This window comes from Anastrepha obliqua, chromosome 3, assembly GCF_027943255.1.
Source record: "Anastrepha obliqua isolate idAnaObli1 chromosome 3, idAnaObli1_1.0, whole genome shotgun sequence".
Lineage (NCBI taxonomy): Eukaryota > Metazoa > Arthropoda > Insecta > Diptera > Tephritidae > Anastrepha > Anastrepha obliqua.
This window is the reverse complement of record NC_072894.1, coordinates 80,835,633-80,854,438: the sequence shown is the minus strand read 5'-3', so window position 1 is coordinate 80,854,438 and position 18,806 is coordinate 80,835,633. Positions and strand designations below refer to the sequence as shown.

General features: G+C 35.8%; 1 protein-coding gene and 1 long non-coding RNA gene across 11 annotated transcripts in view; one reads left to right on the top strand and one right to left on the bottom strand.

Annotated features, from left to right (window-relative positions):
* The window catches only part of LOC129240327 (longitudinals lacking protein, isoforms H/M/V), a 45,358-nt gene extending 30,664 nt beyond the window's left edge, over nucleotides 1-14,694 (bottom strand). For 3 of the 9 annotated variants that reach the window (XM_054876063.1, XM_054876070.1, XM_054876069.1), the window contains exons 1-6: nucleotides 14,590-14,694; nucleotides 12,787-13,200; nucleotides 12,366-12,713; nucleotides 11,858-12,053; nucleotides 11,082-11,332; nucleotides 10,912-11,020 (exon numbers count right to left, since the gene is read on the bottom strand). In XM_054876063.1, coding sequence (XP_054732038.1) covers nucleotides 10,912-11,020; nucleotides 11,082-11,332; nucleotides 11,858-12,053; nucleotides 12,366-12,713; nucleotides 12,787-12,957 — 1,075 coding nt within the window. In that variant the 5' untranslated portion in view covers nucleotides 12,958-13,200; nucleotides 14,590-14,694. The other 6 variants (XM_054876071.1, XM_054876064.1, XM_054876065.1 and 3 more) reach the window with 6 other exon arrangements.
* A 2,655-nt stretch (nucleotides 14,695-17,349) lies between these two features.
* Nucleotides 17,350-18,806, top strand: part of LOC129240325 (uncharacterized) — a 78,563-nt gene continuing 77,106 nt past the window's right edge. Inside the window, exons 1-2 of one of the 2 annotated variants that reach the window (XR_008582062.1) lie at nucleotides 17,350-17,424; nucleotides 17,474-17,579. This is a non-coding gene — a long non-coding RNA (uncharacterized LOC129240325). Of the gene's footprint in view, nucleotides 17,580-18,806 lie in introns of both variants that reach the window. The other variant, XR_008582061.1, reaches the window with a different exon arrangement.

The following is an 18,806-nucleotide window of genomic DNA, read 5'->3' as shown; positions in this document are numbered from 1 at the left end:
CATCCAATTACGGCCATAAAAAATCGTTAATCATCTCTCGATGGTTAATCCATTCATTCATAATACCTGTTATTGGAAAACCCTATATAAACATGAGCTGGAACTTTTAGCACCCCCGTTTTGGGGTGTACGTCTTGATGTTGTTCCACAAATGGGGAGTCCTACAGTTTTAAGCAGACTCCAAACGGCAGATGATTCTTGTGAGGAGCTTTTTATGGCAGAGATACACTCGAGAGGTTTGCCATTGCCTACCGAGGGGCGACCACTATTACAATAGAAAGCACCTTTTCCATCATTTGGTGTTTCATGCCCGGAGATTCGAACCTGCGCACTTCCGAATGGTAGTCATGCACCAACCCATCCGACACGGCGACCGCCTATGACAGGAGTCGGCAAAAAATGATTTTGTGTTAGTAATACAGGAAAAAATCAACGCAGCCAACATTCATGCTACTTCGTTACCGTCAGAACAACGACTGATTGGAAGAGCATAAGAATACGTGAGAAATTCTTATATTACCTCAATAGGGCGTGAACAGCCTAGAAACACATGAACATGAAAACACAATTCTTTGCCAGAAACAAAGCGTCAAAGTTATTTGTTATTTTTCTCTTCTTGCAGAAGACAGTTGACTTATCCATTTGCCAACTTTCACGGACTTTTTCTGGGCGACTTCGGGCTAGTGAGTAACAAAAATTACTCTCTCAAAGTGGCTCTCAACATTCTCGGAATCGACAAAACACGAAATTTTGAGTTTCGGACACCTGCCGCCGAGCAAAGAAGCAGATATAATAAGTATAATATTTGTATGTATATAGGTACCCTTTTACGTCAATCCAAAATATAAAAAAATAGTATTCGTTTTTTTATAAACTATTTATATTTATTTCTTTACACGTATATCGCACATCTATTAAATTTAAGGATATTATTTATTTTTATATTTTTATTCTTAGTTTCGCTTTTTGAAATATGCAATGTAATCCTTATTTTTTATTTAAAAACAAAAATGTTTATAATAAATAGTTACGCATTTAAGTCTATCAGAAGTGGGCCCACTGTTTCGTGCGCTTTATGTGTTCTGTTTCTTTTCACTCCAACTTGGTCTTATTATTCACTGTACAAAAACTGAGTTTTCCTAAAAATACAAAAAAGTTATCTCAAAAATGCTTTTAAGGAACGCCATAACTGGCGTTTTGGCTTCTTGCTTTTTGAGAGCATGTGGGAGTAAGAGGAATAAATTGCAATTCATTACGCTATTGTGATTTGCAAATAGTTATAGCTACCATCCTAAGTATCGCTTGAATTATGGTAGAACTCATCCAAGAAAATAATAATGAATTATTGTACAAATAATAAAATGACAAATATTAAAAAATCAGTTTTTCTTTTCTTTGCGAACTGTACATACAACTTTAACATTATCGTAATATATATTATGTATAATATTTTGAAATTTTAAAAAATATTTACTTAATTAAGCTATATACGATCTTATGGTTAAACTTTTTTTCAAACAATTTCGAGTTTGCGCCGTACACGGGTATCTATTTTGTCATCATTAATAGGTATTAAGATTTCCAGTGTGTCTGCGGTATACTAAAGCCATAAATAAAGCAGATATTCCCGAATGGAATGGGGAATGGGTGGAGTTGTCCTCAAATATCGTAATGTCAATCAATGTTTTTAGTAAGTGAAGCGGTATATGTGACATATTTGACCAGAACATCGACACCACAAACCAAGTGTAGCATCCCCATTCTCATTTTGGTATGTGTCTAGTGAATCTGCTTGGCACATGCACTCTCCAAACACACTGTATGTTGCTTCTTATCGATGAATTTTATTCAGTTGAATTATATTTCCTGTATTGCCATTTCATTCCTATTTCTATGTCAATCAATTGGTTTATTTTCTTTAAGTTCATGCTATGAATAGCGCTGGAGCACCGTTATGAGCTAGTGCCAATGGGTGTGAATGGGCTAACACTGTATGATTACCACCACCTCCACTAACCACACCAGCCGCACCGGTTACACTTGTAATGCTATGATGGGTGGGCTGCGTGGTAGTTTGTATTATGGCCGTAGTTATTGGATGTGTATGAGTGGTAGCTGCTACTGCAGCCGTATTCTGTTGTTGCTGGTGATGCTGTTGTGCAATATGCATCGAAATTGTCGTCGCGGTATTTGCACTCGAAACTGAATTCTATATTGGGTTGAAGTTAATACTTTGTAAATTCATTGCAGCTGCCGGATTGACATTGATGGTGCCTGCGCCAGTGCCAGTCGCATCTATGTACCGTTGTCTGGATACTGTATGCAGACCAGCCGCCGAGAAGTCCATATGCCGCGGATCCAAAAAGTTCATTACACCCATAGTCGGATGCGCACTCCCTGCAGTACCGGTTGTTCCAGTATGGTGTGGTGTACACATCACTGATGGTGCAGGAGTATCTGCCGGCGGTGGTATTTGCATATTCAGTGCAGCCGATTGGGCAGCTGCTGCTGCCACAGCTGCCGTTAGATGTTCATAATTTTCATTAGTGGTATCATCGGTGGTAGTTGTGGGTGGTGTCGGCGATGGCGACATATTTGGCTCTTGTTTGACAACACGTGCTTTAATACTGGGTCGCGAAACAGGATAGCCACGCTTCTTATACTCTAACCACAAAGTTCGATTATTTACGCCATAAAGTCGCGCAGCCTTGCAGAAACCAATGCCACCGGAGCGTACTGCTTCTAAAGCGCGTATGAAATTTTCATCACCTTGAGGATTGACCGACCGTTTGCGTTTTGCCACTTGATTGCCTCCGGTGGCGCTGTTTGCATTTCCGACATTTGAACTGCTGCTGCCACCACCTCCCCCATTGCCACCAGTTGCAGCGTTGTTGCCAGTGGAAACGTTACTAGTGCCACTTCCTGTGGGATTTCCAGTAACATCGTTGGGATGCACAGGTGATTGGATGGGGGTGGGACCTTGACTGTACACCGATTGTACCATACTGGATTCGTTGGGTGAAGTTGGCGATAAATTTTGCGCTGCTGAACCAGTACCATAATTGCTGACTAGGCTGTTGACCGTAATGATCTGTGGAGAATATGTAGTTGCAGCATTTTGTTGCTGTTGTTGTTGTTGTTGCTGCTGCTGTTGTTGTTGTTGCTGCTGCTGATAGTGTAATTGTTGAAAATGTTGCTGCTGCTGTTGTCCAGTTGCCGATTGTTGGGTTGTATCCTGCGTGTGTTGTTGCCGTTGTTGTTGTTGCTGCTGGGGGTCGCTATTGTTTGACACGTTTGCTTGTTGATTGCCAGAACCGCCGCCACCACCGTTGCCGCCGCTGTTACCAATCAAATTGGGCTGACAAGTTGATAGCGAAAAGCGAGAATAGTTCGAGTCAACGACCGTCCATTGCAGACCTGGGAAGGGGAGAGAGAGTAAGAGAGTGTGAGAGGTTTTGTATTTTTTTTTTTTTTTTGTTACTAACAATTTTAACTTTTTGGTGTATCATATACTCTTTGTATTTAGTTATTTAATCTATTAACTACTATTACTTTATGACAAAATATATCAACAAATTGGTCCGTTCATTGGATTGAGAGAGAAACAGAGAGTTTGAAAGTAAAAACTAGGAATGCTCACGCTCAATGCACTTAGCGAAAATGATTTTATTAGTTTATAGTTTTGTCAGCAAAAATACTTTAATAAAAGTTGTTATTTATTGTTTTTTCAGCAGCATTGCATCAGTGCTTTGAAAAATTTGTATTTATGATGCAACAACAATCTCACTTTACTTGCTATTATAACATGAATTTGCAAAATTAAAATTTTTGATCAGACTCTGTGCATAGCTCTCTCCTGATCCCCAAGTACAGCAAAAGATAGGTCTTTAAAATTTGTAAAGGTGCATCTTTTTTAGTTGTCTTTCTCTTACTTGTATCTTAAATATATGATAAATAAATTTTTAGATTATTATTAGCGTTAGCACATTTTTTACGAACATTTTTCTTATTATTAAAACAAATAACTTAGCACTGAGATGCCTTCCACATCGCGTTTATATTCGAATTATAAATTTTGGTGTCCTTGTTTCCATTTATAAAAAGAATAGTAAGGAACAATTAGCAACACAAATTATTTATGATTATTCCAATCGAAAAAAAACTTGAGTTAACCAATAAGGAGTTTACAACGAAATGGGTTAAAAATAATAATTCTTCGCCAAAAATAACTTTAAAATTGTACGATATTTATGATATTTAAACTATGCCTCAGATATTTATTCAAACTAATTTCAAAAAGTTCGTGGTAGTCTAGTTGATGCTCGAAATAAAGCACAACCATTCCCTGGACTTCATGAAGTGTTTTTTTTTGCTTGAGAGTTAAGTCCGAAGCGGAGGCTTTAGCATAATGTTGCAACCATGCAGGCGCTCTGTTGTACCTATTGATGGTGTGCCTTTTGAATCTTTTGAGGCTTCTTCAGGGGTACCGTAATGCAGCGTTTTAATTCCTCTCTTGTGTGTCCTTTTTATAATGACAGTAGCTCTCTCTCATTCGCAAATTCTTTACTTTATTCAGACGATCTATAAGGCGATTTTTATAGCGAATAATGAGAGAAATGAAATGAGATTCATTTCACGAGACTAGACATTAACGTGATATTGACGCCCTTAATTTGCGGTATCTGAAATCCCGTTTAGCTTAAGACAAATGCTTTAAGATGATGTGCGCGAAGATTTTGAACGTTCGAAATACATCTTATTACAATTCGAAAGTTGTTATTATGCAGCGAAATAAAAGATCTAGAAATCATATTTGACCAGAAACTTTCTTTCAACAACCAACAACTACATTGTGGCGTAACAGCACTAATTTCTGAGATCCATATACTTTGAAAATGTTACTTATTAGTTTGCGCGCCCTCATTTCGACGTTTATGATACCGTTACCAATTTTCTATAGAAATAATAGAACGTATACAGAAGATTTTTCCTGTGTATGTCGCCTCAAGCTGTTTACAATTTTTGGAAATCCGTAGAATTATCTTATCGTTACCAGTTTCCTTTTGTTTTAATCAAGGTGTGTCGTTGTTGTAGCAGCATTAACATCGCCCATATATGTACGAGGAATGCTTCTCGAGTGACAGTCCTTGACCGGGTAAAAATCCGGGTCATTCCGGTAACGTAGAACCGACTGTCGTGGGAATGTATCAAGATATCGTTGATTTTCCTTATCTTTTGGAAAGCATAGCTTTCAATGTTCCCAATCGCAATCTTCGAGTATCAGCAAAAGTCAAAATCAGATTAGCTGGAAATGCTTTCTTGAGGAGATCTATGCGAGAATTTAATGCGTTATCCGAAAGTCCCGTCATAGATTTCTGGATGACAAAACCAGCTTTCTTAAATCTACTTAACTCTACTTTGCCATTAAAATATCTGTATTACTATTAGATTAACTATTCCAATACTAAACTGTAAAAATTATTGTTCATAAATTAGAATAAATTAGTAAATACGGTGAAATCAATTTTGAACACGGATTACATTAAGCAAACCAAATTCTTGTAAACAAGAGCCATGTATAACAGGTCAATGTAGTGTGGGGTATGAAAAACGACATTCACTGGTAGAAGGTATTTTTATTAGGTCTCTTCTTTTCGCCAAGCGTTAGCACGGAGCAGATGAAACAACTGGCAGTCTTTGCAGCAGTGCATCCCGTTGACCCAGTTTTCCCCAGAATTTGGTATACGGAACTTGGCGCGCGCAAAAGATAAATTGTGGCATGGTGTGCCATCCTATCCAAAGCAAAGATCTTACATGTTCATGTCTCCTATTTATCACGTTTATAATGCGTCTGTAGCGCTCACCGTTGAATAAAAATGTGCTTCGTCGGAATATATAAAAAAAAACATCAGTGTACATTTTGAACCAGCGGGAATGTGCTGTCAGTGCCAATATAACACATGACTAAAAACAAGACCACTACATATATTTGGACCATCCTATACATATATAATTGGCGCAGGCATCCTGTGTTGAGTGTTTGACCGAGATCCTCCTCCAATTTATGGCGTGCTTCTTAAAATTATTCGAGAAATGAAAGGGCCTACGGTTTTAAGCCTACTCCGACCGGCAGATGGCATTTTATGAAATTTGTATGGGAGCAATACACCCTGCTTGCTTATTGAGGGGCGACCGCTATTGTAAATAACTTTTCACATTACGATTTTTTCAACAAACTGTATGATCCCACCCATGCATAAATCAAAAACTCCACTTCTATTCAAAGGAAGTTGCCAAATATAAGCTATAATACCTGCAAGTAGCATTCCTTCAAAAAGAACTTTTTCCGCAGCGAAAAATTTACTTTGGGAAAAACGAAGTGTAATTAACTTAAACCAAAATCACTTGAGCAAGATTATGTTCCTTCACTCGAATGTTATTCATAGTCATTATACTATAATATCGTTTTTCATTCTATATTTTGAGTATGAATTTATTTTTTATTTTTATATGTAACAATCCAATTATTAAACTTTGCCACGTTTATACCTTTAAATTAAAAAACAAAATTATCACAGACACAGTTCCACACTTAATATCAATAAAACTACTTTTCCACGTACCATTTATTCTTTCATAAGAAATATAGGCCCATTCTGACCGTTTGGAATTAACTTTTTCGTTTCGTTATTCGATTTTTTTTTTTTCATAAATTGTTGGCAATGCTAAACATTTGTAACACTCTGATGTTCAGTTGTATACTAATGCTTTTGCAGCACTTAGTACAAATGAGAATAGATAATTTATTCAACTGTTCATAGATTTGGAACTCCCTGCCTGCAACACAAAATCCTTATAAAATTTCCTATAGTGTGAGTATCCACCGAGTATCCATCTGGTTTGAGTTCGAACAGGATAGTAGTAGAGCAAAAGCGAAAACTTGTGCTGCACTACAAGAAAAACAAATAAGTCATTCATCAACGTGTTTGAATGCATTGATGCAGTACTCTATTTGATAAGAGCATTGCTATTTATACTTCTGACCTTGGGCCTTTCTAGTATTGTCATGCGCCATCTAACGCTTCCGTTGTAAAGTTTGACATATTTATACCACAAACGCTTTGTGAAGCTTTTGATGGCTGACAAATAATAGTGGGAAAAAATGGGATAAAGGCGTGAAGATTTTCTTGCGATTATTTTTCACTAGTTTACATCGATAAACTAAAATCATTATACGGCGAGCAAGTCCCATACTTTAGCAATGAATTTTCTCGCTATCGCTGCTCGCTCACCGATGAATTCTGTGAAGATCGTCCAAAATCAGTTGTCGCGCCTAGAAATATTGATATTATCCCCGATTTATATACAATGAGATTGAGGCATTCTTGGGCATCAGTATGACAATCAAGACGCTGTAAGATAGGGCGAGCCCATCTATGTATACACAGATGGCTCAAAGCTGCGGGCAGGGTAGGTGGAGGCGTATATTTCGAACATTTTCATTGACAGCTAGGCGGCGACATAACAACCTTCAAGGTAGCCACGAAATACCGCACATTTCTTAACGAATCATTCCGCCCAAATGTAACATGGCTTCCTGGCAAATGTTATATCGAGGGGAATGGTAAGGCCCGGTTAACGCCGCTACCTAGGCTATTATATGTGTCTATAGTTCTCTATTTTACAAAAATTTAGCAAATAACCACTTCGATTTGTGAAATTAACAAAATTCGTACAAAAGTTTTGTAAATCGTGTATTGTTATTACAAAAGTGCTCAAAATGTTGCTCAAGTTCGAGCACATTTTTGTTCACCATAACTCAGGGCAGGCAAGACTTTTTAATATAGTGTATTGAGTAGTGCCGGTCTTGCTCTCTGTTTACTAGGCCTACACCATTCCACTGCTAAAAATTTACAGAGATTTCCACGCCTGAGGCTAAGTTGGTTGAAGTTGTTCAGCTAATTGAATGAAGATCAAAATCACGTTCTTGTATGAACTGATAGCAAGTTGAATCAACTTCATACATTTTCCGTTTTCACTCCTATTTCAATCGTCAAAGAAAGTGCGAGTGTGGTGTGTCACTAGATTTAAAAAAATTGATATGTGGTTAGCTAATGAAATTTTGAGCAAGTTTATTGACGAGTACAGAAATTTGCCTGTACTATTGAATAATAAAATTGAAGCGTATAAAAATAAATTGTTCGCCGAAGAGCTTATGAAAAGCTGCAGGCTGAATAAAAAAAAATTAAATGGAGAGGATGTGTATGTGCCTAACTTTGGTATTTTTCGGAATTTAAATGTTTAAAGGATTTAGAAAATCCCATCGAATTTGAGCACTAGGTACTTGCGGCCCAAATTAATGTGGTCCATTTCAGCTTTTTGTTACTGTTTCTTTTTTATCACTTTCTTCTATTATTTCATCTTCTAGTACACAGTGTCTCAATCGAGAACTGGAGCGTGAATACCATTATGATTGTAATGAACTAAACACATTTGTAACATCAAATTTAACGAAATTGAAGGACCAACAGCAACATGTTTATGATACAATCATGAATAATGTTAGCCATGGAACTGGTGGATAGTTTTTCTTGGATGCTCCTGGGGGAACAGGAAAGACCTTTTTGATTTCATTGATATTAGCAACAATTCGATCAGATAATAACGTTACATTGGCACTCGCTTCTTCCGGGATTGCGGCTACATTACTGGAAGGCGGTCGCACAGCACATTCTGCATTAAAGTTGCCTTTGAATATGCAGGTAAATGAAACACCCACATGTAATATTTCGAAAACATCTGGAATGGCAAAAGTTTTTAAAGTATGTAAGCTCAACGTATGGGACGAGTGTACTATGGCACACAAGAAATCATTGGAAGCACTTGATAGAACTTTGAAAGATCTACGAGGAAGCCATGATTTTATTGGCTGGAGATTTCAGGCAAACATTACCTGTGATCCCAAAATCTACGGCTGCAGATGAAATCAATGCATGTTTAAAATCATCGTATTTATGGAGACATGTAAACACGCTTACACTTGCTACAAACGTATGTGTTCAACTACAGAACGATCCGTCAGCAGCTGAATTTTCACACCAATTACTGAAAATCGGAAATGGCCAAATGTCTGTCGATCCAACAGGAATGATTACATTGCCTAACAATTTCTGCACTTTTGCACAGTCTAAAGAGGCATTGATGCAGAGTGTATTTCCAAACATAATTCAACATTACAAAAACCATGAATGGCTCAGCGAAAGAGCAATTTTAGCTGGGAAAAATAAGGACGTTAATGATATAAATGCAGCTATTTTGGATCAAATACCTGGTGACATAGTTGCATATAAGTCAATGGACACTATTACTGATCAAGATAATGTCGTAAATTATCCAACTGAATTCTTAAACTCACTCGATTTGCCAGGCCTAGCACCTCATAATTTACGAAAAAAAAATTAGAGCACCGATTATTATGCTGAGCAACAGTAATGTGCCACGACTTTGCAACGGTACCAGACTCGCTGTGAAGAAGCTAATGGGTAACGTTATGGAAGCAACAATTTTGAAAGGAAAGTACAAAGGAGAAGACGTTTTGATACCCAGAATTCCACTGATTCCGACGGATTTACCATTCGATTTCAAACGTTTGCAGTTCCTTATTCGCCTTGCCTTCGCTATGACAATTAATAAGGCGAAAGGACAGTCTCTACAAATGTGCGGAATTAATTTAGAATACCCACTTTTTCTTATGGACAATTGTATGTAGCTTGCTCACGAGTAGGCAAACCATCGTCATTATTCATTTACGCGAAAGATGGAAAAACCAAAAACGTTGTCTACCAAAAAGTGTTACAATAAAGTTCGAATGAAATTGTATCAAAGAATTTGCTTTGTTTTTTATTCTCTTTCAGCAAATCATTGAATTTATCGCCTAGCGAAGAGGGCGTACCAGTTAACTAGCGTACCAGTTAATAATAAGTATCGCAACTACATTTGTATCTATTACCGCGATTTTTATGACTTCTCTGTAAAAAAACAGTGAAAAATGAAGTTGCCAAATAAATTAAATTCCAAGTTGAATGGTGTAAGCCTTTGTCCTTTGTAGTAAATAGTCTTAGTGGGTTTAGTAGGGACGGGTTTTAAGTTCTTTCGACTAAAGAGACTAAGTTTGAAAAGTAGATGTGAACTAAATGCCGAATATTGCAGTAAAAAAAATAAAAAAATAAATAATTGGCGCGTACACTTCTGTTAGGTGTTTGGCCGAGCTCCTCCTCCTATTTGTGGTGTGCGTCTTGATGTTGTTCCACAAATGGAGGGACCTACAGTTTCAAGCCGACTCCGAACGGCAGATATTTTTATGAGGAGCTTTTTCATGGCAGAAATACACTCGGAGGTTTGCCGTTGCCTGCCGAGGGGCGACCGCTATTAGAAAAATGTTTTTATTAATTTTGCTTTCTGCTTTCTGAATATTGCAGTAAACATACAAGTAATAGGGCAGTTGCTCTTGCTAAGTATTATATAGTATAATTTATTCATGAACACTTTCGATTGTCAATGAAATAAGTGACTTAAATTGACACAAATGTCAAGTAAAAAAGGACTGAGAAAAATATAAAATTTGTTTACCATAACCGACGTATCGACAATAAATAGGACGTACCGGTATATGCCGACAAACTATGAATTTAAATATCTAGTGTAGAACTAGAATTATCATTAGTGGCATTCTACGAAAGTTTTCAATAAACTTGTATCCGTGAAAATGTTAACATAGGTGTAATAACTACTTTTAAGGCCCTTTATTCCACCTAGGAACTACGGAAAAAATATAAATAGATATGTATAATAGCTACATCATGCAAATATCAATTTAAATTTAATTAAACTTTAAGTGCGTAACCTACTTACCAGAATGAGATGATTGAGAATTTGGTGCGTCATGTTCTGAAGGGGTTGTAGCTGCCGAAATGTCCAATGGCATTGATTGCTGGACGCTGCTCATATCAACTTCGGGTTTCTGTGATAAAAATTGTATGTTTTTTGATTATAATATAATAAATAAAACTTATTTCACTTACAATTTGCATGTGAACGTGTCCGTGACCACCGTCCAAACTATCATCCTGGGGATGTGGTTCCACATCCGTACTTGTCGATTCTTTTAACAATTTAGATGCGTGAAGAGAATGAGTTGGCATTCCACTGATAGTGCCAGCTCCGGTGCCAAATGACATTTGACCCATCTGCGTGAGACTTATACCGCTAGCAGTATTTCCACTGTCCAATGAAGTATTATGTTGTTCTTCCGAGTTGGTGCGATCGCCAGATCCTAGCAAGACATGCGAAGTTGCAAAAACAAAAAAATAGTTTAGAGGAATTTTGCTTTAATTCAGAATGTAACGTAAATGAATTCAGAAACTTAAAATATTATTGGTAATAATGTATATGGGTATTTCCTAGTTGTTTGAGGCGTAATACTGATATGACTGGCCCAGGGTGACTTAATAAACATATTACTGGCAAACATCAGTCTCTCTTATTCCTACACGATAACAGATGATGCCTAATATGTGCTAACACGGAGGGATGATAGTCGCGCATAGTAATTATTTTCAAAAGACGGATGTATGGACTTGTATTAATGCCTCTATGAAGTGGCAAGAGCTTATCAAATCCATAACTTGATTCTGAACAATATCTCATCATATAATTTTCTATAAAACTGCATTTCTTGTAAGTAAAGAAAAAGCTTTTGTACATACATATGTAAATTTAAATAAACTTTAACAGTATACCGATAAAAATAACATTATTTTATATATATTAACTATTTTTTTTTTATTTAATTGTTTACCATTATTTGAGGATTTTCGAAGCCGTTTTCGTCTGGTAGCTGGAGAGGCTCCCGAACCTAATGGTGACGGAGTACGTCTTAATTGATGATGATGTTGTTGTTGCTGCTGTGATGTTTGCGTTTGGCTATTTTGCTGTTGTTGGTGGTGGTGAGACTGAAATTGGGTGTCACTATGTTGACCATGATGATGTTGTTGCTGAAAAATATAATACAAAGTAAAGGAGGAAAATAATATTTTAAAATTTAAGAACGAACGGAGCTAACTGGCTAAGTCGTAGCAAATTGGTTATTAGCTTAAAAATAGAAAAGCACATGTTTTTTATGGATGTATGCTTCCATTTGTACTAAATTTAATGTAAAAGGTTTATATGCATTCTTGATATACATAACACAAGAGCTATGTAATGGGAACTAGTCTATTTAAAGGAGACAATAATAATTTTTGAACTTAGTAATACCTTATATAAATATAGGTAACAAGTCATTAATGCATTTGCATATTAGTTACCTCCCATAGTGAATCACTCATACTTCCACCAGCACTACTTCCCAAGCCACCGCTCGCAACACCGCTGCTACTTTGGCCATTACTACCGGAACTACCGCTACCCACAAGATCGGTGGGTTCATTCGTGGATTTGCTTTCAGATTTGGTTAAATTGGCAGGATCGGTGGGCATTTCAGCAAGTCCTTTGATTTTAAGCATTTCGGCCGTTTTAAGAATGTGTGGTAACTGCTCCTGTGAAACATTCACCTCACCATAATACATAAAATCAACCATAGTTTTAAGATCGTCGTATTGGACATCTTTTAGGATTACGATTGGATGTTGACAGGGGTTCGATGTAAAAAGAGTCTATAATACCAGGATATATGAAGGAAAATTAATAAATAAGTAAATAAGCACTTTGTTAAATCTTAGAACGTACTTGAAAATAAGAGCTGCAAGCAGAAAGGACTATTTTGTGAGCCTGGAGTTGGCGACCTTCTGCTGCTAAGGTTACATCTACCAGTGTTCCATTGTGCAGGAGCGAAGAGCATACCGAAATAAAATTTGGCTGGTGATTATTCCAGCGCAAACAAAATTGCTGCACGGACATGGTCAATGTTTTCTGACCGGCGTTCCCGGCAAATAATTCCTTTAAGTTGCCGTCAATGATGTATTTAATTTTTGTATAATGTTCTGGGGAGTTGAGAAGGCTTGAGTTTCGATATGAAACTATGTATCTTTGAAGTCCGCGAAATCAAGGTAAGGAATTCCCCTAATTTGTCAACGAAGACAATGTTTTTTCTTATTTGTTTAAGTATTTTCGGTGAGATATTCCCTCTGGTTTTCACATCGTCTACATAAAAGAAAAGTACAAAAATTGCTGGTTTCATTATTTTATTATGGTTTCATTTATTGTATGTTAATTATTTCGTTGGTATTTAGCAAACTGTTTTTTTTTTTTTATTTCGTCAACACTGACTTATCAAAGTTTTTCTCCCCGTTTTAGTCGTTTTTGCTGCGTATACACATTTGTTCTGTCAATACAACAACATAATGACCCAAGCTTGTATTCTATCAGTCAGCACTAATTTCTGATTGTACGAAAACTAATAACAAATTAAGAACATCTATGTACGTAAAGAAATTTAATAGTTTTGCTGGTGTGTTTGTGTTTTATTCGAAGACCTTGAATGACGTCATTTGCGCGTATCTCTTTCTTTACAAAAGAAAACTATGACTTGGTATTATATTTTATAGTTTTTATTATACTGAAAGAATATTTAGAGATGTATGCTCAAACTGTATACTTGAGGCCTCTAATAACGCGGGCAGATCACATTTTAACTATTTTTCAATTCAGTCATTTGCTCGCCGAACTTTTTAGCGTGTATTTTTTTAAACCGGTATTTTAAATTGCGATTTCCATGTTTGTTTGTAAGACGTAGAATATTAATATCCAAAAATTAGTGTGGCTATATTGTTATGGAAGTTTTTCTTCAACAATTCAGTCCTTGAACTTTGATGAATGAAAATTCAAGAGTAATGGTGGAAACACTGTCGCAATGGCGGGTATGTACATGGAAAAGTGTATTGTGTCCATGTAAACATTACACTTTTTAATCTATTCTTTTTCATTCAAAGACAATTTGAAAAGCGCATGTTCCATAATCTAATGTCAATAATTTAAATTTTTTATTTGATTGCACATTTTTATTCTTTTAAGAAGAAAATTTACTTTATGTATTAATTAATCTGCAATTTTCTTATACTTCATTCTTACTAAATGCAACCGTGCACAAAACGATTAAGAACACACGAAGTAGAAGGGGTGCTGTACTCGTCAATTTCATTTGCATATTTATCGAATGGTATTTTCCACATGTATATATAAGTTTTGCTTCTTTAAATACATTATTTTATGATGGGTTTTCGAAGCTTTCCTAAATACTCTTCTTGTTTTAACACTAATTAACTACGTAAATAAATTCATTTGACAGTTTGTTAGCTTCACACGTTTCAAGATGTGGGGGAAAATGAAACAAAATACAAAATGGCGCGTCCATATAGAATTTTCACTGCAATGCAAACATCACACCCTAGGCAAGATTCGTCTGTTTATTTTTTGAATATTATATGCACAAGATAATATTTATCCGCTTATTTAGCATTGAGGAAAAAATTAGTTATTTTATAATCAATTATGATACTTTTCGAATTTGTCGCGAAGAAAATTATATCTTACTTTTCTTTTCAGAGGATAGCACGGCAAAACAGATCTAATACCGAGGTACTGTTTCTTTATGTAATGAATAGAGGAATAGGGATGCCTGATGTATTTAAAAAAACCTGACGCCTGTAATATAAATATTTATATGCGTATTTATATTAGTATAACTAAATAATATAATATTTTAGAGTGCAAGTTTATCGGATATGATAAATATATAAATATTTGAAATTGTTAATGATAATATTTGCAAAGTGTATAGCACTCAATCTTATTATTGTGAAATGTGTAATATTACAGTGTGCTCACCAGTTTGAAGTTTCTTTATATATATTTGTTTTGATTTTAGCTTATTATAGATCAATATACATGTATATATAAAATAAAGAAAATTATATATTTTCAAAGCAGTTTTTATTTTATTTTATATTCATTGACCCATGTGCATTAAAAATAATTTTTGTTAATTTTGGCTATTCAATGTAGAATTTTAAATATCATACCAATTGTTTAATCTTAAATTCATTACAATATTCACTAAGCGAGTTATTTATTATTTCCGGGAAAAAATTACTAAATAATTTTTCATTCTTCTAGATACAACTATTATGCTATTATTTTTACTGTATACCTGAAAAGCCTGCATACTGATAATGAATATCATTGCCACCTGGACCGTGTCCATAAGAGATTTTTTGCTGCTTCAACTGTTCTGAATTCTCTTTTGGTGTTGTACGTAACGTTCAGACACGGCCACTCTTTTACTTGCAGTCGCTTTATTTTTTAGTCTACACCCAACAACAACATTAAGAAGAAGGAGAATACAAAGCGAGTTGCCCGAGCACGAGCAACCCTCTCCTTTCCTGCTCTTTCATCTAACATAAGTTAAGAATTGCTTCAACAAAAGTTGCACTGTATGGACGCGGTCGACAATATAAACTACCAAAGACGACCGCCGTGACCGAATGCATGGTATGTAATTACCCTTCGGAATTCAGAGAGAGCGTAGGTTCGAATCTCGGTGGAACACCAGAATAAAGAAAATGTTTTTCGTAATGACGGTCGCCCCTCGGCAGGTAATGGCAAACGACCGAGTGTATTTCTGCCATGAAAACGCTGCTCATAAAAAAAATCTACCGTTCTGAGTCGGTTCGAAACTGTAGGTCCCTCTATTTGTGGAACAACAACAAGACGGACGCCACAAATAGGAGAAGAAGCTCGGCAAACACCCAAAAAGAGTGTACACGCCAATTATATATACATATATACTAGTGGGCCCAACAGACTTCATTCTGTCAAATAGATTTTGAATGTGGCAGCTTATATTTTGACCTTTAGACGTTTTTACTCCACCCTATCATCATGGAGACGGTTCTGTTCAGGAGAATTAAAGAAAAGGTGCAGTCGGTTCTACGACAGTCGGTTCTACGTTACCGAAACGACCCGGATTTATATCCGGCCAAGGACTGCCACTCCAGCAGCATTCCCCGTATGTAAGTATGGGGAATGTTTATGCTGCTACAACAACAACAACAAAAGGGGCAGCTAAGTGACCTGAGCATCTTCGCTTCCACGAACTTTGGCCACACTTTACGGACCCACTAAAAACTCCGACTGGGATGTTTGTCAGAGGGCTTTAAACTAAGAGGGGAACGTAAGGTTCAAGCCTGATTGAAAAATAATCTAAAGGGATAGTGGGAACCCAAAGGTGACAAATATTGATCAAGTGAGTGCTTCAATAACAAAACATAGAGATAATTAATTATTTATTATTCATATTATTAACATAAGGTTAGTAACCGTTATAATAAAAAATAACGAAATAAAACGTATATAAGTATTTTCGTAATCGCTTTAATATAAATCAAGTGAATCATAATTATTAACAAAAATCTGTTTTATTTTTATTGTAGTGCTTCTGAAAATCTGATGGTTTTCCAACACGGGAACAGGCAACATACAATTGACCATGTGAGAAACATGGGTTTTCTAGATTAATTAATAGTGTTTGTCTTTTGTTATTCTTAAAATATGTTTGGATTTGTTCAGCCCTGCATGATTATTCTTAGAATTTACTTAACTGTTTTTATTTATTATTAGTGAATGAAATCATTCCGTAACTCGTTCTGAAACTAAAACAAATGAAAGAATATTGCGAGGCCAATAAAATCTATAGCTCTTACACTTTTTGACTTTTCAATTTGGTTGCGTTCACGATTTTCTCACTTTTGTGTGAACGCATTAGATCCTCTAACGCGAACACGCACACACACACGAACACGCAATATATGTAAGGGAAAAAGAAAAGGGCTGTTTTAGGGGTTTTCCGGAAATTATTCGAATTTTTCTCGCCGTACAAACCATCCCTGGACTTCAAGGAACATTTAAAAAAAGGAATTGTTAAGATTGGTCCATGCGTTATTGAGTTATGCGCTTACCAACACATTTTGCGATTCATTTTTATATATATTATAGATACTGTAATATTACACCATGCTACAATAATAAGATTGAGTGCTACAAACTGTGGAAATATTATCATTAGCAAGGCCAAGTTATCATATATTTATCACCTCCGATAAACTTGCACTCTAAAATATTATATTATTCAATTATACGGATTTAAAGGCGCATATATATGTATAAATAAAAAAATAAAGTAACTGTTTTCGGAAGGCGCCACCTCCAGTATTCAATTCGCCTTGGAGTTGCCGTACATGACCATAACGGATCAAACAAAAAGAGAATTTGCAAAGTAGCGCCGTCAATAGTGGCCCTCATATAGGCCGTAGAAGAAAACACAATCTAGTGAATAACGGTTGTTGAAAATGGAGTGAATTTCTTGTACATGTGTGTGAACAAGGTAGTTTGTGTGAATTAATAATGAAATTTATTGCAGTCTTTAGAAGAAACTATGTACACGAATATGCATTAAGCTGTGGATAGGAAGATGCGGAGTGGAAAGTGTGAAACTTTACAATAGTAGCGTCCAATTGTAAGACCAGGTTAGTAACTGTAAAGTTGAGAACATATGTAGCTTTTTTGAAAAATCATGAAATAATTATATTTTTATATGAACATACATACATATGTACGTACAAATTAATATCTTCGAAGTGGATGTACCACGCTTGCTTTGCAAATGCCATATGATTTCTAAAAACAATTCTTCATTTTAGATTCTTTCGAATTTCTACTCTATTTTGACAGTTGCTTGTTTACAAACCATTGTTTGTATTATCTGGATACAAGTACATACATTTACATATACAAATATGAAACCTGCTGGTACATTTTTTTTCCGCACACATTTCTTTAAATAAAGACGTTTTACCCGCGATTGCTCTTTTTACTTAATTTCTGCAACATTAAAATTGCGTTAACGTTCTCTGCTTTGCTGGCAACAAACAGTAAACAAACGTAAATTTAACAAGTACTGCAAATGTCAATGGCGGGAAAGAACGCGCTCAAAAATGGTAAGAAGAATGAGAGAATGCAAGATCACGGCGAATTAAGTACAATAGGAGCGCTGTACCAAAGCAGTTACTTTATTCGTCGCGATTTTGACAAGTCTGACTCAGTTTCCTTTTCAATACGAAACAAACGAAAAAAAAACAAAAAAAGGAGGAGAAATTACATGTTTGTGAAAATTTAATAATATTGTGACTTGTAAAATTTAAACTTATAAAACTAATGAAGACGAAGTGCCGTGTGTCAAATTGAGAAAACACAAATTAATATGAAACATCCATAAGTAGTTTGCTTGAGTTTTTAAACGAAAGACGTGTGGCAAGAAAGTGAGTGTATGTATGTATAATTTTTTGTGTTTCGTTGTTCCCAGTGCTTTTGCCTACTCTTCCTCATCACGAACAAGTAATTCCCCTTATATATATACATCTATACATAAAGGGTTTTTCAATTGGCGAGGGTCGATTTTCCATATTATCAAAATCAGTGTTCACTAAGGAGTTATACGCAGTTATGACTTTCAAAACAATCGATTTTTTTTATTGCATTTTTGTAATGTACATATATTCAAAAGTATACGCACGAAATTTGAAATAGATCTAAGCAATACATTCGGAGTTATACCTAAATATGTAGAGATGCCTCGGCACGTTTTAAGGTAGGTATTGAAACTTTAAACGTGTTTTTTTCAAAACGGCATTTTTCAAGTCGGTGTACACGATATCTCGAAAACGGCTTGTTTGATCGGTCAACCGTTTTAACTC